This window comes from Cervus canadensis, chromosome 20 (assembly GCF_019320065.1).
Source record: "Cervus canadensis isolate Bull #8, Minnesota chromosome 20, ASM1932006v1, whole genome shotgun sequence".
Classification (NCBI taxonomy): domain Eukaryota; kingdom Metazoa; phylum Chordata; class Mammalia; order Artiodactyla; family Cervidae; genus Cervus; species Cervus canadensis.
The window spans coordinates 44,645,580-44,672,651 of record NC_057405.1 but is presented as its reverse complement, the minus strand read 5'-3'; the positions used below and the strand labels follow the sequence as shown (position 1 = coordinate 44,672,651).

General features: G+C 42.4%; 1 protein-coding gene across 1 annotated transcript in view; it reads left to right on the top strand.

Annotated features, from left to right (window-relative positions):
* Nucleotides 1-27,072, top strand: part of SLC35F1 (solute carrier family 35 member F1) — a 416,463-nt gene that overhangs the window by 344,968 nt on the left and 44,423 nt on the right. The window contains exons 4-6 of the mRNA XM_043439006.1: nt 15,811-15,970; nt 23,663-23,819; nt 26,019-26,071. Coding sequence (XP_043294941.1) covers nt 15,811-15,970; nt 23,663-23,819; nt 26,019-26,071 — 370 coding nt within the window. The remainder of the gene's footprint in view (nt 1-15,810; nt 15,971-23,662; nt 23,820-26,018; nt 26,072-27,072) is intronic.

Sequence of the window (27,072 nt, the reverse complement as noted above, 5' to 3'; positions counted from 1 at the left end):
GTGACGGTGGAATCAGAGGTCAAAGAGAGAGAGATTTGAAGATGCTACACTCCTCGCTTTGAAGATGGAGGAAGGAGACACAAAGAGGAATGCAGGCAGCCACCAGAAGCCAGGACCGGAATAAAGGCAGGGAAAGGGATTCTGCTCTAGTGTGTCCAGAGAGAACATGGGCCGGGCACTGTCATTGTTTTAGTATTTCTGATCTCCAGAGCTATGTTGTTCAGTCTCTAAGTCCTGTCCGACTCTTTGTGACCCCATGGACTGTAGCATGCCAGGCTCCCCTGTCCTTCACTGTCTTCCAAAGTTTGCTCAAATTCATGCCCGTTGAGTTGGTGATGCCATCCAACCATCTCATCCTCTGTCACCCCCTTCTTCCCCTGCCCTCAATCTTTCCCAACATCAGGGTCTTTTCCATTGAGTCAGCTCTTTGACCAGGTGGCCAAGGGTGGGAGCTTTAGCTTCAGCGTTAGTCCTTCTGGTGAATATTCAGGGTTAATTTCCTTGAGGATTGACTAGTTTGATCTCCTGGCAGTCCAAGGGACTCACCACAGCACCACAGTTCAAAAGCATCAATTCTTTGGTGCTCAGCCTTCCTCATGGTCCGACTCTCACATCTGTAAATGACTACTAGAGAAACCAGTAGTCATATAGCTTTGACTATATGAACCTTTGTCAGAAAAGTGATTTCTCTGCTTTTTAATATGCTGTCTAGGTTTGTCATAACTTTCCTTCCAAGGAGTAAGCGTCTTTTAATTTCATGGTTGCTGTCACCGTCCTCAGTGATTTTGGAGTCCAAGAAAATAAAATCTGTCACTGTTTCCACTTTTTCTGCTTCTATTTGAAATGAAGTGATGGGATCAGATGCCATGATCTTAGTTTTCTGAATGTTGAGTTTCAGGCTAGCTTTTTCCTCTTTCACCCTCAAGAGACTCTTTATAGTTCCTCTTCACTTTCTATCATTAGAGGGATATCATCACCAGAACTGTAAGATAATGAATTTGTATTGTTTTAAGCCACTACCTGTATGGTCATTTGTTACAGCAGCAATAGGAAGCAAATACAGTTGGAGATAATATTTACTTCCTCCCCCACCCCCCCTCCCAAGCGTATTTGAAGGCGTTGAACTTTGCAGGGCTTTCTCCAAAAAGAACCTGAGCATGGAAGCTGAAGCAGGCTTCTCTTGCCTATCTGTATTGGTGTTTTCATCCTTTGAGAAAAGAGTGCTCCCAATGCCACCTAGATGGGCTCCTTAGAGGAGCACTTCGGTGCTGTCTGCCACGAGTAGATGCACCTGAGCATATTCCCCTGCTTGCTTTTAGAGAACTTCTCGTTTTGACTCAATCACTACAGAATTTTCCTGTAATAATGGTTAAAGTGAGAGCACAGCCTTGCCCTTAAAAGAAAAGCATGCACAGTCTGCTTCCTTCGGCAGTGCATTTGGAGGGATGTGTTTGTTCGTAAATCATGAGTCAGTAAAATCTTGTGAGCCACTTGCAGTCTGAAGGGTGCAGTCTTAAAGCTGTCAGACTTTTTAAGACTCAGACAATGAGAATTCATAAAAACACCAACATATGAGAAAATAGCAGGATTTATTTTTGTCCCTTTTCTTCCTGTCTTCCCTCTTGTTTCTATCTTCGAGGCTGGGGCCATTTCCAATTCAAGAGCCCTTGAACCAGAAGACAGAGTGTGCCCGTGCATTTTCTGGGGCCATCAAGTTAGGGGGCTCCATGACCAGATTAGGAGTTGAGACACCATCTGGGCCAGAGAATGATGAGGCAACTAGCAACTGCACAGGACGCTCAGCTGCAGCTCCTCTTGACTGAAATCAGGTCAAATCGAAGCTTTAGCCAGTACCCTTTACCTCAGCGGCAACAAATCTCCCCTAAGTGGCTCAGATAAATCAAAATTATTCACTCACGATTTATTCATTCATTCAACATTTACTATCTGCAAATGGAATCGCACCTCTGGACTTTGCTCAGGGGTCAGCGAGTTCTTCCCCGACCACTGGTTAAAAATCGCAGTATCCTGCCCCACTCAACACTCCCTTCCCTCTGCTTCCTTTTTCTCCCTAGTTCTTATGATCGACATACAATATATATTCCTTGTTTGTCTCTTCTTATGCAAGATTACAAACCCCCATGGTGGGGGCGGTTCTTTATTACCTAGTTTTTTTATTTTCCAGTTTAGTAGCTAGCATCTGGAAGATGCTCCATAAATATTTTGCAAGGAATTAACAAACTCCTTAAGGGACCCTACTGTATATTAAGCACCATCCCAGCTGCAGGGGGTAACGGAGTGCAAGGGAGGAGAAGTCGTCTCCTTATGGAAGGCGTTTGTGTTTTAGCATCATGTACAATCTGATGACACAGAGATCGGTGGGAGACCCTGATGTGCAGTGCTAAGTCACTCAGTCGTGTCCGACTCTTTGCGACCCCGTGGACTGGAGCCCACCAGGCTCCTCTGTTCATGGGATTCTCCAGGCAAGAAGAGTGGAGTGGGTTGCCATTTCCTTCTCCGGGAGACCCTAAAGAAGGTGTCTGATCTCTACCATAGGAAATCAGAGAGAGCTTCCTGGAGGAAGTATTGTCTGAGCTCTGAAAGATAAGACTGAGTGAGCCAAGGAGAAATAGACATGAGAAGGCCATAACATGTTAAGGAACTAAAAATGCCTTAGCCTGAAGGCATTTTTAAGAAGGACATAGTCAAAGAAGAGAATGAAGGAGTAACTGGTGACAAATCACAAAGGGACTTGTAAGCCACATCAGAGAGTTTGGGCTTAACCTTGACTGTTGCTAGTGTAGGAATGGCATGGCAAGATGTGCAGTTTAGAAAGAGTCACATGTCCTAATGAGGAAGGAGCAGACAGGACAGGACAAGAGATTCTAGAGATACTTAGGTGGCTAAACAGACAGGACTTGGTGACTTATTTAATGTGTGAGTGAAAAGGAAGGATCAATCTGTTTTAGTCACTCGAATATTTTGCAAATATTTATTGAGCCTGTATTATAAATGTGGAGCTTCCCAGGTGGCACTGGTATTAAAGAGTCCTCCTGTCAATGCAAGAAATGTAAGAGACCCAGGTTCGATCCCTGGGTTGGGAAGATCCCCTGAAGGAAGGCATGGCAGCCCACTCCAGTATTCTTGCCTGGAGAATCCCACAGACAGAGGAGGCTGGTAGGGTACAGTCCGTAAGGTCGCAAAGAGTCAGACACAACTGAAGCAACTTAGGACAGCACGTATTATATATACTTTTCCATGATGCTAGACATACAGCATGAAGACAGCACTCTTACCCTAGTGATGCCTCCTGCCAAGTCACGCTTAGTTTTTATTCTCTGTTTCTCCCACTAGAATGCAGAGGAGTGACATATGTAAAGATATGGGGGGAACAGTACAAAGGTGACAGTCCTGAGCATGCATATTTAAGAAACGGAAGGAGTGAATGCATTTAATAGTAGTAAGAGATGACATTAGGAAGGAGGGAGAGGCCAGATGCTAAAAGACTGTGCAAGTCAAGGAAAGGAGTTTGACTTTGTTCTGAGGAAAATCATTAGTATGTTCAGAGCAAAGGATTGACATGAACTGATTTGTATTTTGAGATCACTGTGGCTGTGGCTGTGGCTGCTCGTGGAGAATTGATTACATAGGAGGAAGAGTGAATCTGGTTAGAAGTCAGGAGGCCACAACTGAAAGTTGATGGTGGGGGCAGGGGAAATTCCCTGGGCGGTCCAGTGGTTAAGACTCTGAGCTTCCACTGCAGGGTGTATGGGTTCAGTCCCTGGTCTGGGAACTAAGATCCTGCATGTCAGCAAATCAAAACCACAATGAGGTACCATTACACGCCAGTCAGGATGGCTGCTATCCAAAAGTCTTCAAGCAATAAATGCTGGAGAGGGTGTGGAGAAAAGGGAACCCTCTTACACCGTTGGTGGGAATGCAAACTAGTACAGCCACTATGGAGAACAGTGTGGAGATTTCTTAAAAAACTGGAAATAGAACTGTCATATGACCCAGCAATACCACTTCTGGGAATACACACCGAGGAAACCAGATCTGAAAGAGACACGTGCACCCCAATGTTCATCGCAGCACTGTTTATAATAGCCAGGACATGGAAGCCAACCTAGATGCCCATCAGCACGACGAATGGATAAGCAGCTGTGGTACACACATCACATGGAATATTACTCAGCCGTTAAAAAGAATTTCATTTGAACCATTCTATAGAGGAATGAAAAGACTGGGCCTATACAGAGTGGTAAGCCAGAAAAAAAATAAAGAACATTACAGTATACTAACACATATATATGGAATTTAGAAAGATGGTAACGATAACCCTATATGCAAAACAGAAAAAGAGACACAGAAATACAGAACAGACTTTTGAACTCTGTGGGAGAAGGTGAGGGTGGGATATTTCAAAAGAACAGCATGTATACTATCTATGGTGAAACAGATCACCAGCCCAGGTGGGATGCATGAGACAAGTACTCGGGCCTGGTGCACTGGGAAGACCCAGAGGGATCGGGTAGAGAGGGAGGTGGGAGGGGGGATCGGGATGGGGAATACATGTAAATCCATGGCTGATTCATGTCAAAAAAAAAAAAAAAGAATGCTGCGTTAATTGATGGCCTGAGCTGCTAGGTTGTATCATGTGATGAGATGAACAAGACTGGAGACTAGCTGATGTGGATCAAGAAAGTCAAAGGTTCTGTCTGGCCATGCAGGTTGGGTCTTCCTGTGAGCATCCAAGCAGAGTTCAGTAGAGGTGACTGGGTTTATGTCTCTGGTTCAGGAGAGAGGTGGGATTGGAATTACGGGTCTGAAATCATTTCCTATAGAAGGTGCTGAAAGTCATGGTCTGATTAGATCACCAGTGGAGTGAGTATAAATGAAGGAAAGTAGGCTGAGAAGGGGCCAGTGTGCTAAGAGGAGAATCTGAAAGCAAGCCAAGACTGTTATCTCAAAAGGGAAGGAGTGACCCCCGCTAGGCACCAGACATGCTAAGTTCCTAGTGGTTCCATCCACCCAGGGAAGACTCAGGTGAGGGAGGAGCAGTCTGGGCACCTGGGTGAGCCACGCTGAGCGGTAGGCATTCCTGGTACCTCCACACCTGATCATCAGGAGGTTGCTTGGCTCTGGAGTGTAGAGCTGGATCCAGATTGGAGATGCAGATCTGGGAGTCACCAGTATGGAGACGACTTTTCAAGCCAGAACAGATAGGTGAAATCTTGCAGGGTGAATGTGAGTTGAGAAGAGACACTGTGAGAAAGTCCTGAGCGTATAGCATTTGAGAAGGTAAAAGTAGATCTAGGGGCCCACAGTCCAGGAACACATGAGGCATGAGAGATGAAATGGGAGGCAGAGGCAGGCGTGGCAGGTAAGAGCCAGCAGGAGGAGAGAACGTCAGATGCTACGCTGAGTAAGGGAAGGACTGCGATGTCTCTGCCCGGTTCAGAAACAGGGGCTGTGTTTTTGAGTGATTTTGATGGTGTTTGGGGAACAGAACCCCGACTGCCCTGAGTTGAGGGGTTGAATTGATTTCAAAGAGATGGAGACTGTGGCTGAATGCAACTCTTCTCAAGAAGTTTGGCAGGAAAGGAAGTCAGAGTTGGGTGAGAACCAAAGGGTACCTAGAAAATGGAAATGGGAGAGCTAAGGACTGAACCTCAAACACCAACGATGAGGGACAGAAAGAATAAAATGAGTCCACAAGAAGTCAGATGCGAGGGAGGAGGAAAAAGAAACAGACAGGAAAGAAGGGGACTCAAGGACACAGTAGTTAATAATGCCAATGCTGCAGAAAGGGTTAGTCCAAAGTGAACTTGCAGTGAAGCTTTGGTTTTCATGGCAAAGGCCATTGTCAGTATCAATGCAGCTTGAGGAATGGATGGGGCCTAGATACGAGAAACAGACTGTAGATTAATTTTTCAGGAAGCCTGGCTGTGAAGAGGGAGAGATAAATAGCTACAGAGCAATTGGGCATTGAGGGTGAGACTGGGGCATGTCTATATGGTGAAGGAAAACAGGCAGCAACAAGGGAGGGATGAAGATCCAAGAGGAACGCAGGGAGAAAGGGTCTTAAAGAACAGAGGGCGGAATCTCCTTCAGTGCCAGGCAAGTCCTTAAGGGAAGACACAGGCTGTGAACTGGTGGAAAGACTTGTGTGTTAATTGACAATTGTCTACTTGAATCTCCGTATAGAGTGTTTGGGTCATGCCCAGCACCTGTAGCAATGCTGAGCATGCAGGAAGCAATAAATAAATACCTGCTGACTGTAGCCCACCGGGCTCCTCTGGTGGAATTCTCCAGGCAAGAATACTGGAGTGGGTAGCCATTCCCATCTCCAGGGGGATCTTCCCAACCCAGGGATGAAACCCGAGTCTCCTGCATTGTAGGCAGCTTCTTTACTGTCTGAGCGACCGAAGAAGCCCAGTGACAAGTATAATGTCATGAAAATCTGACTTCACCTTTTTTTAAATAAAACCTGAAATAGTTGATTTAGACCTAGAGATAGACCCCAAAAGGTACAAGATTCTTTCCTCTAGCTTTTGAAATTGTTTCTCCCTGCTGTTTCAATGCTGGGAAGAATCACAGGTAATGTAAAATTAATGGGAAATTAATATTTTACCAGAAAACGTTCATTTCCTTCAATATGTGCTTTGAAATGTGTACTTTCTTTAATGTTATTGTTCATGTTCTTGTGTTTATGAATTCCATAAATAAGAAATACGAGTTCATAGTGCTTGAATGACTTGAGGCAAGTACTTCTCCTAAAGCACTCAAGATAGCTACATAGTATCAGAAACCCATCTAAAAAGAAACTATTCTGATTCTCATACAGTTTTCTTATACCTTTCACCTTCTTTCGTGTGAAAAATGCAGACAACTAGTGATTATTTTTTCAGTACTCTAGGAGTCTGCCTGTCTTCTAGAGTGCTCTCAGCTTAAGAGAGAACATTCAAACCTGCTTGATCGAGTTGAGGCTGGCCCAGCCTAGACTGTTATAAGAACTGGATCTTATGTGCTTTCTTCTTCACCTAGAGGTGGCTCAGATGGTAAAAAAATCTGCCTGCAATGCAGGAGACCTGGGTTTGATCCCTGGGTTGAGAAAATCCCCTGGAGGAGGGCATGGCAACCAACTCCAGTATTCTTGCCTGGATAATCTCCAAGGACAGAGTCCATGGGGTCACCAAGAGTCAGACACAACTGAGCGGCTAGGCACTGCACTTAGACCTTGACTGCTTAAGCTCACTCTGTGGGAGAAGAGCAGACCTGGGACCACATTCTGGCTCTGACTCTATTATGGGGCTTCAAGTAAGTTACCTGTTCTCTTTAGCACTCTGTTTCCTCATCTGTAAAATGGGGAAAGAGAAGAACTGGCCTTGCACCTATGGTATGTAGTAGGCATTCAGTAAATGTTAATTCCTTGCTTTCTGCTTTTAGAATCCAGTTTGACAGTCAGAGCTTGTTTTTAAATCTGATTAAAGCTCTTGTGATGTTCACATGTGGGAGATTTTCCTGTGGGAAAGCTCCACTCTCACCCAAGAAAGATTTCCATGCAGCAGAGCTAGAGAGCCGTGTCTTCCTAATTACCTGTATCTTCCAGTGCTTGTCCCAGATTTTTAAGTGACCACCAGAAGGGGCAGGCTTCCCTGGTGGCCCAGACAGTAAAGAATCTGCCTGCAATGCAGGAGACCCAGGTTTAATCCCTAGGTTGGCAAGATGCCGTGGAGATGGCTACCCAGTCCAATATTCTTGCCTAGAGAATTCCATGGACAGAGGAGCCTGACAGGCTACAGTCCATGGAGTCTCAAAGAACTGGACTATGACTGAACAACTAAAGAGATGCTCCAGTGGTCACCTAGATGCTCCAGTGGTCACCTAGTGTGTGGTAGTGTCTTTCTTTCTTTTTCCTTTAAGAGTTGAAGTTGAAAAAGTAAAATAAGATATTTTAACAAGTAGGAAGTTCTGATGAATTGCACAAAGAAGCATAAAATTCCACATTGAAATCCTTATCAATAGAAATAAGAAAGATAGTTTGGTGAAATCTCTTTCCGAATTCTGGAAATAGGACATTTGCTGGAAAACGACTGTCATATAGTCATCATAGTGACACGTTTTATGAGTTCAGATCTCCTCGGCAGCTTGATGGAAACACGGTTTTATCCATTAAGGACATTTTAAGGCAGTAAAACCTAAACATTAAGTCCTAAGGTTTGGGGTTAGTGAGGGTCCAGCTGTTATGAATACAATAGTCCTGGAAAGAAAAAAATCTGGTGGGGGTGGAGGGGGTCAGGGCATCTACCAGAGAAGTCTGTTCCAGATGAAAGATACTGCTCCCTGGAACTGTATTTGGGTTTTCGAATGCTTCTGGCCTGGCTGCATGTCGAGGCCACTGAATCAAATGGTTCTTGATTGCGTGCGAGTGTGTATTTCCCGAGTTATAGTCTGCTCTCTTCAGCTGGACTGTCAGCCAAAAGAGGACTTTTGTTGTGTCTGTGTTACTGAAGTTTGTCTTTTTTAAGATCCTTCCCTGTTAACGATTCAGTTTTACTCACCGGAGATGAATTTATAATATACATCACTTTTAGAAACACAGGAGGATTGCCAATTAGGAGCAGAGGCAGGGAGAGAGGAAGTGTTCCCTTTCCTGGAATCACCTACCAGTTGCCTCGGGTTTAGCCTCTGACAGCTGGGCCGTGTGCAGGGCGCGGAGCCCTGTGCATCGCCGGAGGGGAGCGTTAATGAGGAGCTGAAGGCGGGTGGAGGAGTCTCCTTTGGGCAGAGAGAATTAGAAAAAGGGATGAGGTCACCTCCTCATTATGCTCTCCTGGAATGCGAGCAGTTGGGTATTGGGGCATTTTTGTATGACTTTTTGTTTTTTAAAACCATTTACTTCCTTACAGAAATTCTGATCTGACTCTTGTAGATTTTTTACACTCTCATAACTGGTGTTGTTTTATGTATTTTGAAAGTACTATATGCGCATGAGAAGAAATTTGGAAACCGCAGAGAATTGGGTGGGGCGGGGTGAAGACTCAGTGATCCAAAGATAACCATTTTATTTGTATAGATTCTGATTTTCTTCTTCCAGAGATTTTTACATCTAATACTATGATGTGTAGATTTTCAATCAAGAACTTTTACGTGAAGATACATGTCACCCAAAACCAAGTGGTGGTAGGGAAGGAATGTCGAGGGACTTTTCTCTTCTCCCCATCATACCACTCAGGAGAACAGGGGAGACATCCATTCCCTTCCGATGCTGGGACACTGGAAGAAATCTCTTCCTCTCTGCCCATTACTTCTTGCTCCAACCCAGACGGGAAATAGCTAATTCAGTATCCAGTGGGGTTCTTGACCACTTGGTGGTGTTGCTATGCCTTAAAGGTAAACAAAAAGGAGGAAATAAGCTGTCTTCAGAGTGTTTCATTGTTGCCTGCTTTATGGGTTGGTAAGAACTGTTCTTTGCGGAAGGACCCCTGAGACAGGGTCCAAGGCTTGAGGACCCTTGACTCCAGTATATCTGCCTAAGAAAGTTCGCATGCATGCTGTCAGTCATGTCCGACTCTTTGCAACCCCCACGGACTGTAGCCCACCAGACTCCTCTGTACATGGGATTCTTCAGGCAAGAATGCTGGAGTGGGTTGCCATGCCCTCCTCCAGGGGATCTTCCTGTCCCAAGGACTGAACCCAAGTCTCCTGTGTCTCCTGCATTGGAGGCAGATTCTCTATGGCCACCTGGGAAGCCCATAAGAAATTTTAGGCTAAATTAAAATTGGAGTGGGAGATAGGAGGCAACACTGCTTCTGTAATCCAAGTCTGAAGTTAATGCGGTGGGGTGGGTCTCATCTCTACTTGGTTCCTTGCATCTCTTAGGTGAACTACATGAAATTGTCAATATTGAAATAGTCATTTTTTTTACCTACAAAAATGATCATTCCAAATGGATCAAGCTATTATTTTCTGCCAGATAGAATCCAAAGGTGAGAAGACATGACTACAAACATCCAACATTAAAGAAGAAAACAGTACATGGAGCAATTTAGACCCAAAATACAGCCTCTAAATACAGACATTTTATCAGAGTGAAAACATAATGCTATTCTCAGCTTTTCTGAAGATATTTAAGGGTCATATTTTGATGATAAGCCATGCTGAATTTTTACATCTATAAGTACAAAATGGGACTACCTATTTTTAATTTGCAAAGCAATTCTTTCATCTTAGTTTGTCTGCTAATTATGGGTAAGTAAGTAGCCACTTAGGTAGTAAGTAGTCAGTGGACTAGTAAGTAGTTACTAAGTAGTAAGTGGACAAGTAAGTAAAACAAATAAGGAAATCAGTCCTGAATATTCATTGGAAGGACTGATGCTGAAGCTGAAACTCCAATACTTTGGCCACCTGATGTGAAGAACTGACTCACTGGGAAAGACCCTGATGCTGGGAAAGATTGAAGGCAGGAGGAGAAGGGGACGTCAGAGGATGAGATATTTGGATGGCATCACCAACTTGATGGATATGAGTTAGAGCAAACTCCACGTGTTGGTGATGGACAGGGAAGCCTGGCGTGCTTTAGTCCATGGGGTCTCAAAGAGTCAGACACGACAGAGCGGCTAAACTGAACTGAAGTAGCTGCTAACTTCCTGGGGGAAAAAAGGCAATATGCATCCATAGTTTTTTTAAATGTATACTTTGTGTGTGTGTGTGTTAGTCACTCAGTCATGTCAGACTCTTTGTGATCCCATGGACTGTAGCCCACCAGGCTCCTCTGTCCATGGAATTCTCCAGACAAGAATACTGGAATGGCTGTAGCCATTCCCTTCTCCAGGGGATCTTTCCAACCCAGGGTTCAAACACAGACCACCTACATTGTAGGCAGATTCTTTATCATCTGAGCCACAAGGGAAACTCAAACTTTAACTCTGTAGTTTCCAGCCAGGAATGGAATCTATCCTAAGGAAATATTTAAGACTACCAAGCTCAAATAATAATCCTGGTATTATCGTAATGACTTCAGAGAATTTGTCTCAGCCACTAAGCCTGGTGTGCCTCAGTGCCTCATCAATAGAATCAGATAACTTGGGGTCATAGACCTCACTGGCAGGTATCACTTAAGGATTACTGACATAGAAGAGCAAAACTAGCTTGTATCTTTAGAGGGGAATGATACTATATAAATCTAAGAGGTAACTTTCTAAAGTTCTTCACATTCTTTGAGATTTTTCAGAGTGTAAGATGATTATGAAATAGTATTCATTTGTTGATTTTTTGGTATTGATATTTTATAATTTACTTTTGGATATAGAAATGTATGCAGAGAAAGGTAAATCTACTAGTTTTTCACTTCTTTTTCTGCTTTAACAGTCCCAGTCATGAGCATATGTTACAATGCTGCTCTCTATTATTACTCTTAACAGCCACTTTGCTAAGGAGTTAAGCTACCAGAAATCTATTGGAAAATTATTTTGTCAGTATGTTTTATGTGATAAAGCCACAGGGGAAAAGTTGTAGACAAAAATCGCTAAAAAATAATAGCCTGTTTACTAACAGCAACTCCCAAATGTATCTTTTTTCTTCTCTCTCTAGTTACAGATACAGTGGTGTGATCTCCCACCTGTAGCAATTTCTGTCACTGACCTTCATTAAAATATGGTTTAAAAAATCAGGACAGGATTGTCTCTGGTATCAGCCATTTGAGTGACCTGGAGCACATCACTTCACTTGTTGAAACTTCTGAATCCTGTGTTTAAATAAAGGATTCTGTGATTCTAAACTGGGGAGATACTGCCTCTGAGGGGCACTTGTAAAAGTGTGCTGTGTGCTAAGTCACTTCAATTGTGTTCAACTCTTTGTGACCCTATGGATTGTAGCCTGCCAGTCTTCTCTGTCCATGGGATTCTCCAGGAAGAACACTGCAGTGGGTTGCCATGTGTCAACTCTGCCACCCAGAGATCAAACTTGCTTCTCTTATGTCTCCTGCATCCGCAGGTGGGTTCTTTACCACTAGTGCCACTTGTATAGGAACATTTTTTTTTTTTAGGAGCACTTATTTTTAGTGGTCTCCACTTTTCCATGATCGTCAAGATGGCAGAGCAGAAGGACCTGTGCTCATCTCCTGCAAGAATACCAAAATTGCAACTAGCTGCTCAACATTTCTGCCATAATGATACCACCCTTATGAAAGAAAGTGAAGAGGAATTAAAAAGCCTCTTGATGAAGGTGAAAGAGGAGAATGAAAAAGCTGGCTTAAAACTCAACATTCAGAAAACTAAGATCATGGCATCTGGTCCCATTACTTCATGGCACATGGATGGGGAAACCATGGAAACAATGACAGATTTTATTTTCTTGGGCTCCAAAATCACTGCGGACAGTGACTGAAGCCATGAAATTGAAAGACTCTTGCTTCTTGGAAGAAAAGCAATCACAAATCTAGACAGCATATTAAAAAGCAGAGACATTACTTTGCCTACAAAGGTTAATATAGTAAAAGCTGTGGTTTTTCCAGTAGTGATGTACGGATATGAGAGCTGGACAATAAAAAAGGCTAAGTGCCGAAGAACTGATGTTTTCAAACTGTGGTGTTGGAGAAGACTATTGAGAGTCCTCTGGACTGCAGGAGATCAAACCAGCCAATCCAAAAGGAAATCAACCCTGAGTATCCATTAGAAGGACTGATGCAGAAGCTGAAGCTCCAATACTTTGGCCACCTGATGTGAAGAGCTGACTCATTGGAAAAGACCCTGATGCTGGGAAGGATTGAAGGCAGAAGGAGAAGGGACAACAGAGGATGAGATGGTTGGGTGGCATCATTGCCTCAATGAGCATGAGTCTGAGCAAGCTCTGGGAGACGGTGAAGGACAGGGAGGAATGGACCTCAGTCCATGGGGTCACAAAGGGTTGGATAAGACTGAGAGACTGAACAACAACATTTTTAGTGATCAGAGTCCAGGGATGCTAAATGCCCTGCAGAGAGCACGGGGCTGTCCTGCAAAACGAAGAACTGTCCTACTCCCAATGCCGGAAGCAGCCTGGATTACCTCTAATGTCTCTTCTGACAGTCAGTGATACCAAGTGCCTATCCATCCTTTGGTTCATTGGTCACCCATTATTGATCCCTACTGTATGCTAGGCGCCAAGGTTCCCAGCTGAAATGTCCCAGAAACCCTGGCTTGTACTGTAGTATTCTTTCGTCTTCTCTTCTTTCTAAAAGTCCTCCCTACCCATAGGACCGACTGACACTCACAAGTACAGATTTTTCAGCTCAGCTCTTTAAGGGAACAGATGCCAGGACTTTGGAATGCTTGAGTGCTTTGGGATTTCTGATGACACTGAGAACCAGACGAGCTCACTTGAGCCCTCCTCAAAGCCTGGATGGTGGCCTGGCTTGCCATCCATCGTTCAGCTTCACTGACTGAGGGTTTCCAGCCAGATAATGGAATCCCAGTTGTGGAGCATGCAGCTAAATATTTTAACTGTTGAGTCAATCATTTCTAATATTTAAAGAAAAACACCAACTGTTTTATGCCCAGTGAGGAGTTTTCACTGGCAAACTCAAATTTCCTAATAAATGGTATTTGAGGCCAGTTGTAAAACTTGCCTTAAGAGCATTTTATCACATCAAGTAGTTATCATTAACTTGACAATTAACTGTGCAATGAGGGACTGTATGCTGGAGTGCCATCCTACCAGCTTTCACCCCTGTACTCATCCCCTCCCAGAGTTCTGTGACCTCTGGGCTCAGCCCCTAGTCCATCATGATGTAGCTCAGTATTATCATTACCCAGTAACCTCAGGGACAACTTACTCTTCTGACGGCTTTCTCCATTCTGCAGAGATGACTGCAACACAGAGAAGCATGAGGGTCTGTCCAGGTCACAAAAAGCTTTATGGACAGTGAGGATCCCAAGTGTTGTTTACAGGGCCAAAAAGCTATTCTGATGGTCAGGGGTGCATAGGAAATATACAAACATTTTTTAGCCTTTAATGAATCTTGGGGACCCCATTTTGATGCTACTGATTATTAAAAATCCTTGTATGTATTTGTTCAGTAACTATTATTGGATGTGTCTCATGACCCAGCAGAACTCTGGGTGCTAGAAATGTAGTCCTGCTCTCAGGGACCTCCAGACTAGCGGGGAAGTCAGACATTATGGCAATAATTCCATATTAATTATGAATTATTATAATTGACACTGTAAAGGAGAGGTATAGAAAGCAAGGTAATCATTGACTAGAACCTGACCTAGCCTAGGGACCCTAGAGGCGGTTTGAGGAGGCAGTATATAGGTGTGGGCCTGAAGAAGGAGCTAGGTCCTCAAGAATTTGTTGGAGCATTCCAGAAGGAAGGAGATGCATGAATGAAGACCCTGAGGCTGGAAGGAAGGGCTTGCTCCAGTTGGGAGAGGATGCTAGCCCAGTCTATATGGCAGAAGTGGTTATAGTAGATTTGAGAGGTTGTTTAGAAGATGAGCTGGCAGAATTTGGCGATTCACAGGATGTAGACAGTAAGAGGGAAGGACTGTTGGTTTGTGATCCATAGGATGTAGACAGTAAAAGGGAAGGGGTATTAGTGACCACTGCCCTGGATCTGGCTACTGGGTGGTAGGGTGACCTGTTTAGGATTCTAGCAGAGGAGCTGTACTGGGCCGTGGGACCAGATCACCAGTTCCTCGTTTTTCTTGTTTAGTCCATGGAGTCTGGAGTCCTGGGGGCCATCCATGAGTCTAATGGAGACCCTGCCTCTGAGAGGCAGGTCCAGAGGTCACTGCATCTTACCAGGTGGTGTAGACAACCAGTTCTGTGGAGTCCAGAGCAGTGTGTTTGGAAGCAGGGCATAGACTGGAATTGGGGCCCTCAGAATTGATAAAATGGTTTCACATGGGTTATTTTCAAACTTCACAATGATCTTTAGAGATAGTCTTCATTTATACTAACAGGAAATTGAGGCTCCCTGAGTTTGTGGTTTGTCCAAGGTCATACTGCTCTAGGTAAGGATTTAGTACTCAAATTTAAGTCTTTTGGCTCCCGACACAGGGGTCTTCTCATTTCATCAGGTTCTCTTACTACATGATCAGGGACAAACTGTCCTCCATCTCTTAGGGCTTCCTTGTCAGATGGAATCTCACTATTTGTGCAAAATATATAAGAAATGAAATCAAAGATTTCTTAATACTCTGCTCTTTCTTTTCTCTCTCTCCTTTTTTACCTTTTTTAAGTATTTGTAAAGTTTTGAGACTAATATTTGTATTTATATTTAGGTTTCTTTTCCTATAAAGAATGACAGGTTAAAACAGATTAAAGTAATTTTTATTGGTAGTGGGGAGAAAGCTCCAGGAGAAATTAAGTTCAACTTCTGTCTAGATCCTAATAATTTATAGACTAGTATAAGACCACTGCCCCTTCACCTCCCATTCCCACATCTGCTTCCAGAGTTCTGGGACCATCTAAAATGGCTCTGTCTGTTCTCTCCACATCTGAGTGTCTCTGTGGAGTCAGCCTGGGTGCTGAGGAAGATGAAAGCTGAGCTGCCCTGACACCACAGGGGCAGGAGAATCTTCACCACCAGCTTGTCTTATTGATTCGCCTTCTCCCCTTTTCTTCAAGGCTTGGGTTTAAGTAAAGTTCATGTCATTTGTTTCAGAGTCTGTTTTAATTGCATCACTTCTGGGTCTTCCCCAAAACTCAGCTTCAGGGGAAATGTCCTCTCTGCAGAGAGAAGTCATTTTTCCGACCATTTCCATCATATGGAAAGCTTCCCTCTGAACTCCCGACTGTTGTTTCCCTCCTTCCCTGCCATAGCTCCTGGACTGCTTTGTGATCCCGGTGGTGATCTTGCTCTCCTGGTTCTTCCTGCTGATCCGGTACAAGGCTGTGCATTTCATCGGCATCGTTGTCTGCATCCTGGGGATGGGCTGCATGGCGGGCGCCGACGTGCTCGTGGGCAGGCACCAGGGAGCAGGTGAGTCTCCAGTCCGCCGGGTTACTTGCCTCTGTCGGGGAGCCCAGGGCAAGACGTGGGACGTTTGTGGCTCGTGGTGCGAACCAGGAACCAGGAACAAATTCGTGTTTGTTCCCTTACACCCAGGAGAGTGGCACATAGGAGGTGCTTCGGATATGTTTCCTGAGTGAACAAAGGAAGCAAAACACAGCTTTCATGCCCATTCTACAGGGATTCAGAAACATTCAGACTGTATTTAAAGCTGGGAGTCATGACCCACTTGGAGCATGTGCTGGAGGCCAAAACTGCCTGCCCCAGACCAGCCGTTAGAGACAGTTTCAGTGGGTCAGGCCATTCCTGAGCCATCAGGACCACCCGCACCCCCCACCTGCCTATGCCTTCTCCCCCAAGTCAGAGGAAGACTGAGCTTTCCAATTACTGGGTGAAGCTAGTCATATCGGCCTACACATGGTTACTTAAACTTTGAAGACTAGATTAGGAATACTCGATGTTTTTATGAGGGAGAGTCAAGTTCAGTGTCCTCATGAATCTTTTTTGTTGGTTGGTTTGTTTGAGGGGAGGGCTTTGGGTAGCAGTCCCTGTGGCTCAGACAGTAAAGAATCTGCCTGCAACACAGGACACCTGGGTTCGATCCCTGGGTTGGGAAGATCCCCTGGAGAAGGGCTACCCACTCCAGTATTCTTGCCTGGAGATTTCCATGGACAGAGGAGCCTGGCGAGGTACTGTCCACGGACTCGCAAAGAGCTGACACGACTGAGTGACTAACACTTTCACTTTCACAGGTAATTACCTTGTAGACCTACATGGTAAGCTTCAACGTTTACTCATCAAAATGCTATGATCTTCTGGGGAACACTGATCCAGAATGCTTTCTAGACAATCACTTTTAAAGCAGTGTAGTTCTTTAAAAGATACCCCAGATCCTCAAGCTACAGAAAGTTTCAGGGGGCAGGAAAACAAAAAAAAACAATGTTCTTTGTCAGCATCAGGAACAGGATAAAGAGTGTAGCTCGGTTTGAAATTGCCTTTTCCTCGAGGGAATTAAGGATAAAAAGTTAAAATTGGGGCATTTCTCTCTGAGATTCAGTCATAGGAAATACCTGAAATGAACATCATTTATGTTTTTAAGTTGCACCATAGAATTTTTTGGCTGAAAGGGACCTTGTCTGGCAGCCCTGTATTTTACACACAAAAAATGCCAAGACACAGTGAAGCCAAGCAAGCTCTCCGAGGTCACATAGCTGAGATTAGAACAGGCTTCCTTCCCTCTCCCGCCTTGCTGGGAGCTGAAGGTATAACACAGACCAAAAGAGACAGTCTCTATGCCTTCCAAATGCTGCTTACACGGCGTCGTCAGCCCCCACCACATGTTTTTAGCATGTGCTAAAAACACATGCACCACCTCTTCCCAGATTCTGTTCTGTGAAATAGTGTTCCATGGGAATTGATAGGTATTACATGAAAAGGCTAGTTCTTGCTCTATTCCCATCATGATCCCAATGTAGAGCATCTCTTTGAACCAATGAAATAGTATTTTTGTCTGATACAACGTGTGTGGCTAGTTGTCATAAAGTCACAATTGAATTACCCTTTCTCAGCTTTGCTTGAACTGGGTAAGCACAGACTAAGCAGCAGGTGCTCTTATTTATGAAAATGTTGCTCTGCTGAACCTCCCCATTCACCCTGGCCATCATTTTGCATCATAGTCAAGGAAGACAATTGTCATGACAAATCTAAGCATTTATGCCAGGAATGTTAAACTGACTTGATTTCACTAGGTTGTATTCACTAATCCTGTAAAAAAAAAGTTTTTTTTTTTCAAGTGAAGTGTTAGAAAAGGAGTACTAGTACTATTTAAGAAAAAGAAAGTAAGTCCATTTGGGAGTCTTTCTAAAGTGGTCATTTTTTAAAGGAATGAAACATGCGGGAGCCGTGTTTTATCTGTTGGTGTGACTGTTTAAAGCCTATAGCTTCATTCCTGTTGTAACATATGAAGGGCCAGTTTTAAGAAAATTGAATTTTATCATTGTTGAATACCTCCCATGCTCACGTAATGGTGCCCAAGTATACAGCATGATGTCCTGAGGGCAGCCCAAATTTAGGATCCAAGGGCTCATTTTATAAAACAATGATTGGACACATCTCATGTCTCTAAAAATATTGAATTAGGCAGTAATTTAAGCTATCATATGAAATATTCTGAAAAGAGAAAATAACACACTGGTTTTGAAGACAATGTAAGCCTTGTGTGCATCATTATCAAAAATGTTCCATTGATTACCCTAACTGTAAGAGCTGGTTAAATTGCATTAATTTGCAGGGCCAGAACTTTTGTAAAATCCTTCAAGCACTCACCAGAACTTGAATCAGGCATTCAACTCAATATAAATTGTCATCACTCTTTCAATAGCTTTTTGCAAAAAAAGAGGATGACTGACTTAGTCCTTTTTATATTGCTAGTCCATGGTTCTCCTTAGCTTGGGATTTTTAAAATTCTGTCCTCAAGGACTTTTTTTCTTGACTTGATCTGTTACCTTTTTATTTTGTTTTTTAAACCTTCAATTTTGTATTGGGATATAATCAATGAACAATGTTGTAATAATTTCTGGCGCACAGCAAAGGGACTCGGCCATACATATAACATGTATCCATTCTCCCCCAAACCCCCCTCCCATCCAGGCTGACACATAACCCTGAGCAGAGGTCTATGTACTATACAGTAGAACTCTTGATATTGGCCATGTAGACTGCCTTGGAGCCTGTGGAATGGTCTACAAAGTTGGACAGAAACAAAAACACATTCCAGTTCTATGCTTGTCTTGGGAACAACTGATCATCTGCCACAAGTGCTCCCAGGGTGAACTCAAAGGAGATGTCTTTTCCAAGTTTGTCAGTGAACCTCAGGGGGCCTAGTATGTGCATTCATTCTTTGCCACCTTCCTCTAGCCTCACAAGCCTCCTCTAAGAGACCAGCTCTGCATTTACTGTTACCCGCAGGAAAGACATGTGAGAAAGCGGCTCTTGAGAATAGATGTTGGAGGGTGTAAAAATGATTTAGTAATAAGGCCAAAGAGGTTTCTCCATAATATTTCTACTTTCCTTGGAAAACGTATGAATATATAATAAAAGAGAAGGTTAGAAAATAATAGGTTTAAGATTAAAACTCAATTAAAATAGATCCTTATGATAAAATTATTTCTTACTCTTCAAAATATCTCCTTTCTATCACAATACATTTATATTGCATCTTATAGTTCACTTATCAAAGATGTTAGATAACATAATGATACTTTTCTTTGTTACCAGATATAACTTTATATTTATTTCAAAAGAGAAAAAATATTTTCAAGGAATTAGATAATTAATCATAATTTTAGAAGGTGATAGTTTTATTGGTGCCAAGTACTTTCCTATGCATCATCTCATTTTATCCTCTTAATTAGGCAAAGAAAGTATTTTTATTCTCACTTTTGCAGTTGAAGAAATCACAACTCAGGGAAGATAAGAAACTTGTGTAAGGGCACACCACTACAAAATTGTGTCGTAGGATGTGAGATCTTTCTGCTACACCACTTAATACTTATTTTTCCATTATTGTGACTCTTGTAAAAAATTGTTCAATTGTACTATTGTTCAATTGTAGTAAATTAGGATGAATGACTGTCCCAGGTTGTCCAGAATGGAAGTGTTTCCCAGAGGTAGGACTTTCTGTGCTAAAGCCAAGTGAGTCTCAGAGAAACAAAGCAGTTGGTTCCATTTAAAACTCAAAAATGTTTAGTGAGATGCCTTCATTTTCATAAATTTCATTAGTAGTCTTTCAACACTCTAGAATACTATATTGTTGTTCAGTCGTTAAGTCATGTCCAACTCTGCCACCCCATGGACTACAGCGCGCCGGGCTCTTCTGTCCTCCACAGTCTCCTGGAGTTTGCTCAAATTCATATCCATTGTGACAGTGATGCTATCTATAATTCACCACTTATTCTTTTTTTTTTCATTTATTTTTATTAGTTGGAGGCTAATTACTTTACAGTATTGTAGTGGATTTTGTCATACATTGACATGAATTAGCCATGGATTTACATGTATTCCCCATCCCGATCCCCCCTCCCACCTCCCTCTCTACCCGATCCCTCTGGGTCTTCCCAGTGCACCAGGTCCGAGCACTTGTCTCATGCATACAAACCTGGGCTTAATTCACCACTTATTCTTTAACTAATGGTAAGTGGTGATTTTAAATAACATTCCCTCTTCTCTTTCTACTACACAGACACAAGTATCCCTCCAAAACTAGTATTCCTAGTACTTAATGAAAACTTTAATAAGGAAAACAAATTCTTGCAAAGCAATTATGACTAGGTTGTTTAGAACCAAGAAGCAATCCAAAATGAGAAATGGCCAAGCCGAACTGACAGGTGGTGATTCAAAGAGAATGATTGATTCACTCTTTTTGACCACCATTTAATGAACACTTAATAAGTGCCAATATACTAGGCATTTTACATTATTTTGCATTTTAAAATTTTATTGACATTATTTTACAGTATCCTCACCATAACCTTATTTTCAAATAAGGAAACTCAAGTCAGAAAGACTCTATAGCTTGCCCATGTTCAACAAGTGTTAAGTGATAGAGATACAATTAGAATCCATGTCTACCTGAACTGAAAGATGTCGCCACTCAACGTCTTTACCACAGGACTGAAAAAGAAAGACCTTTTTTGTCAGCTCAACTCATTGAAGCATTTATTGAGAACTTACAATGAGCCAGAATCTGTGCTAGGGCCCACACAGAATATAAAACCAAGTAAGTCACAGTAGACCCTTCAACCCTATTGTGGAAGAAAACAGGGAGAAGGGAAGACATGCAAGGTAACAGATAACAGACGTGAAGCAAAATGCAGTGAGGGCCACACACAGGTACAGTTCAGTTCAGTTCAGTCATGTCTGACTCATTGCGTCCCCATGGACTGCAGTACGCCAGGCTTCCCTGTCCATCACCAACGCCCAGAGCTTACCCTGGTACTCACACAGGTACACGAGTGTGAAATTCAGAAGAGACAAAGAAGGCATGGGCTTGAATGGACTTATAATTTCGAATGTGTCCGTTTACCCCAAATCTGCAAAACATTATCACTCATTGTGGTTTCACCCACACAGAAATGACACATTTGCTGGATATAATTTTCCCTGTGAACATTCAGAAAAACTGACTCAACCATGTCAAATGTCTATTGCATTAATAGGGCATGTTATAATTTCCAGCTAACTACAAATTGTATTATATCAAACACTTCATTTATGATATGGTTAGATAAAATCATGTCCTGGTTAGTTCAATTATATTTAATCATCTAAAATTTCACACATGCTCTATGTGTAAGTATCTACTGTCAAATGATTTATAAACTGATAAATACATTTACTGGTAAAATTTTAATAAATAGTATTTAATCATTTTGTCCCCAGTAACTTAGGAAATACTTCTGAACTTGCAGTTACACAATGTTGTATCATTATTAACAAAAATTATGACTGTGAAAAATTCAAAGTACTGGGGAGTAGATGCCACATAGTCAAAGGCTTAACAGAATAGACCATAATGAAACAAATGTGGAGTTTGAAAAAGGTTGGTGGGACTATTCATTGAAACAGTGCAGCCTCATTTTAAGACTTTTAAAAGCTGGACTGATGTTTCTCTAATTTCTATTAAAATATTTCATTATAATTTAACTTTCCTGAATCCATTCATATAAAGTTAATTTCATTAACCAAGAATTCTATCAAGCAGCATTTCCACACTTCACTAATACAACAATAATTGAGATTCATAGTAATGGCCCCATGTCACCACAAGATTCTGAAATGACTCCTTATTGAACAGTGACTGAATCATGTTCATTATAATTTTATAATCTTAGTAATGGATGCTTTTTATTTTATCAGTTATTCCTCAAATGAACTCCTTAAAATTATGAGTTCTGTCATGATTTTCTAGTTGACACGTAAAAAGGATTATTCAGTTTTGTAAGTTCATTTGTATCATTTATTTTTAGATTCCACATATAAGGGATGTCATATGATATTTATCCTCTGTCTGACTTACTCCACTCAGTTAACAGTCTCTAGGTCTATCAGTGTTGCTGCAAATGGCCTTATTTCATTCTTTTTAATGGCTGAGTAATATTCCATTGTGTGTGTATGTGTGTGTATATGTGTGTATGTGTGTGTGTGTGTGTGTGTGTGTATACCACATCTATCACAACATTGTTAATCAGCTTTACCCCAGTACAAAATGTTTTGGATGTTAAAAAAATAAAAATTAAATTAAAAAAGAGATTAATCAGGTTACTCTAGAATGGCAACATTAATTTCCCCAGAAGACACACCCAGGACACAGCCCTGAGGTTCCTTGGAACTTCATCATGTTCTTGGGTCATCTGCTCTCCAGGAGCCCAGTGAGGGCTGCCAGCCCTTGCTGATCCAGACTCTCAGCTCCATCCCCTTGAGAGGGACCCCAGCAAACTCTTAGCCTTTCAGACTATCTTCTCTCTCTCTGATCCTTACTAGGAATGGAACTTGTCTTAGAAAAAGTGACACTAACTGGAGTCAATATCCCTGGAGGTGACCACAGAGGCTTGAGATCTCTCCCCAAACCCCACCCAAATTCTTTTATGTGAAACCTCTTGGTGGAGAGTACGCGGTGCTCCCAGCTATACAGAGATAATCTGGTTCTGCAGTTTTAGATTGTTCCAGCTGAGCTGGAAATGCAAGGCTACTCTAGGGTGAGTCTCTCCCTTAGAATCTCGCTGGACAGAGTCCCCTCCCCAGCTTGCACCTCTTCTGCCCCAGAACTTCACATCTACTGAGTGCCCATGAGCTGACTACACAGATCAGAGTTGGAGACCACTTGGGTACAAGCTTCCTATGAGGCCTCCAGCTGCTGATTCCCACTCTCCTTCCCTGGCTTCACACTTCCTGGAGTAGAAAGAGTTGGCCTAATTATAGAAAATAGTTGGGTACATAATTTATGAGAGATTGGACATAAACCAAAACTAGCCAAAGCTGAATTTAGAACAAATAGATACTTTTTATGAAAGAAGAAAAATATTGATGTGATAATCAATTACATATATTTTCACTCTTCTGTTGCTTACTTTAGGGGAGTTGAAAATTTCAACCCATAGTCCATTTCAGACTATGAACTTTTCAACCCATGGACAGAAGACATGGGACTCTTCAGAGACAGTACAATCCAGAAGAAACTAGTCCCTTTCTTAGCTAGGGAAGACTTCTTATTGGGTAGACAGAACAACCTTTTTACATCACAACATATCTGAAGCACACATAAACAGACTTTCAATAGGCAAAATAAAGAACTTCTATAAAAATGTCAGAATAGACTAATCATGTGTGTTAGTTCCTCAATAGTGTCTGACTCTTTTGGGACGGCCAGTCTCCTCTGTCCATGAATTCTCCAGGCAAGAATACTGGAGTGGGTAGCTATTTCCTTCTCCAGGGGATCCTCCCAACCCTGGGATCAAACCCGGGTCTCCCTCATTGCAGGCAGATTCTTTACAGTCTAAGCCACCAGGGAAGCCTCAGAATAAGCCCAGGAAGCTGATTTTGCTGGGGCCAAATTCTTGTTAGTAAAATTTTAATAAAGCTTCCTTTTTCTTCTTCTGTTCCTAGGGGAAAATAAGCTGGTGGGGGATCTCCTGGTCTTAGGAGGAGCCACACTGTATGGTATCTCTAACGTCTGGGAAGAATACATCATCCGAACTCTGAGCCGAGTGGAATTCCTGGGAATGATTGGACTCTTCGGGGCATTTTTCAGTGGAATTCAGTTGTGAGTAAAAAATAACAAGAAATTTAGGCAGTTGATACGCTTAAAGTTTAGTTTTAAAATATTTTTCATTTACGTTATGGCTGTTCACTTTATTTTCTAAAAATCAGAGCTAGAAACCTGTTACAAACCTCCTACATGAAATCTGAAAACTCAGTATCTTTATTAATAAATTTCTTCCAAACTAAATGAATTTCTAATGGATTTATGTAATGGACTTTGAAAATAACTTATAAGAAAGCATTAAAAGTACATTGATTCTCCCAAACCAGCCAATGAGGTTTCATTAATACTTAGAGAAATAGGAAAACCAAGTGTAAATGCCATGATTTGATGCACTTCCAAAAAGGGGCATTCTGTTTACTAGTGACAACTAGTATACTAGTCTTTTACTAGTAACCACAACTTAGAAAACTTAGAGTTTAAATTTGTCCTTTTATAATTTCTTTTATTGCCCATGGGTTTTCACAAGTGAACCACATTTCAAATTCATTTCTCAGGGAACTTCCTGGCAGTCCAGTAGTTAGGACTTCTACTGCCATGGCCGGTGTTCAGTATCTGGTTGGGGAATTAAGATCCCTCAAGCCTTGTGGCTCAGCCAAAAAAAAAAAAAAACACCAGCAACAACAAAAATTCATCTCTTAGAAACTAGAAACTTAGTGTTTCCATTTTCCTTAAATGGGTCAAGATATAACATAGGCATTCACTAAACATCAAAAAGTCAGAAACAACAAGTTTTCAGTAATTCTGGCATTGGAGTATATATGTCATCATTGACTAGGGCTCAGAAGTTGCTATGGAATAAGTATCAAGCAAAGCCTAATTTTTCATCAATAAAGGCCATGTATTTTAGCTTCAGGTAAGAGATAAAGAAGCATAATATATCCTTCTGTCAAATTTCAGCAAATCCTATCTGCAAAGTGAGTAATTCTGATTTTCACCACATCACTTTCTACAAGCAGGTTCTTTGTCATTGCATCTGTGTCTGAAACTATTTAAGGAGGCTATTTTGGCATCACTTTAAATCTGTTTTGCAAATAGGCTCTTTCCAAGAATTCTCCAAATTTTGGTGTCCTGAGATACAGGTGGGGAACTCCATAGCAAACAGGGCCAGGAGATGGGAAGACTCTCTAAGACAGATTTATTTGGGACTCATTTTGAAAGCATGATGGCTTTCTAAATTTTAAAGTTTCTAAATTTGGCACTTCAGCTTCATAAGAGGAAAAGAAATTGCCTAGTTCAACTGTTCATAACCAACATTTTGTAGATGGGTGGCTCATTTTATGGATTATTATTCTTGAATCCAAAAAAAAGTATCTTTGGAGATCTAGCACTCACTTGCTTCAGTTATAGACCATTGGAGCTGATGGAGCCCTTCAGACACACTGCTGCCAAAATCGTGGAAGAGGCGTATGAGTGTGCTTGGCAAATAGGTTACGTTAAGGGTGCAATAAAACCAAAGTGACCCAGGTGGAGGGCACCACCCTCCCCTCCTGGTCCTTTCAGAACAGTGGTTCTCAGAGTCTCATTCTCTGACCAGCAGTCCTAGCACCACATGAGAACTTGTCAGAAATGCACATCCAAGGGCCCTACTCTGATCTACTGAATCAGCCTCTGGAGGGATGGGGCCCAGGAACTGTTTTTTTATTTTTCAGACATTTTTTGGGGTTTATTATTTATTTTAATTTTGGCTGCATTGGGTCTTCATTGTGGCGCATGGGCTTAGTTGTGTGTGGGATCTTAATTCCCAGGCCAGGGATCGAACTTGCCTCCCTTACATTACAGGGCAGATTCTTAACCACTGGACCCCCAGGGAAGTCCCCAGGAAACTTTTTGTAACATCCTCTCCAGGTGGTATTTTTGTACATTTAAGTTTGAGAAACACTGCCCTGGGGAGTGCTCAATCAGAAAACAGATTAAACCTGCAAACCCAGAAATTTTCCAACCTTGCCGTGTGATTTTGAGAAAGCATCTGAGCGAGAAGTGAAAGCTAGAGGCACACTGGGTGAGAAGGACGGTGGTGGGTCTGCGGGAACCAATCTTGGGCTGAGCTACCTAATGAAACTAGCCTCTGTGTGATCCAGAGTTATTCTTGGAATTCAACTGGTTGCTTCACGATTTGTATAAATCTGGTTAGTGAACAACAACAAGAAAAAAAGTAGGCCACAATGCTCATCAGCTCTGCTTTCTTTCAATCCACAGAGCTATAATGGAGCACAAGGAGCTATTGAAGGTGCCCTGGGACTGGCAAATAGGTAAGGGGTTTGCTCACCTGAGATGCTGCTTTTAGTAAACCAGGAAAATAACCTTTGGAGAGTGACTGGGGTGGCGGTGAGGCACCAACCGGGAGAGGACTTAGACTGCAGGGGACAAGAGAAAATGAAACCCCCCTTGTCACTCTGGGGACTCTCACCCACTAGAGGAGACTGAACTGTATGATTCATAATGTTTCTTAATTGAGCCTCTGCCCATTATCATCGTCAAGATGCCATTAGTGTAGGCACAGAAGTGTGTTTTTAGGTTAAAGACCAACCAGAAAGAAAAATGCCCCGAGGTGCTGGTGGGACACAAATGACAGCAATTTGCTCTAGCTGAGAAACACAAAACTGATGTGATCATTAAAAAGTGACACTTTACTAAAGGGAAAAAAAAAAAAAAAAAGCTGAACTTAACAAAAAGGCACAAAAGGAAACAATGTAATGGACATTCTGAACCCATAAAAACCTTTTCAGAAGGGAGCAGTTTGCTCAAAAGACACGGTTAATTGATCTCCAAATGGACTCAGTGGAAAATACCAGACATGCTTTGAGCCACTTCACAGTCATCCAGGGCAGCTATGCGCCACCTATTTCAAAAGTCACTTTTCTCTTAAAAAAAAAAAAAAATAGGACAAGGAGTTAAGATCCTAGGTGATGCTCTGATAATGATCACTCAGCAAGCCTTGGAAGAGACTGACATTTCCCACCCTCAGAGGTCAGGGAGGGAGCCCTGAAACCTCCCCTCAGTGTCTATACCAAGACACTTGGGTTCCAGCACTGAGCATGGAGGTTGGCTTATGAGGGTGCTTGGAAAATGCGTGCCCGATGAATGCAAATGGAAAGTGAAAATACAAGTGGTTCGCCACTCCGAAGCGGACTGTTTGAGCCATCCCCAGCTTACATGCTCTTTCATAGAACTAATGGTGGTGGTGGTGGTGGTTTAGTTGCGAAGTTGTGTCCGACTCTTACAACCCCATGGACTGAAGCCCGCCAGTCTC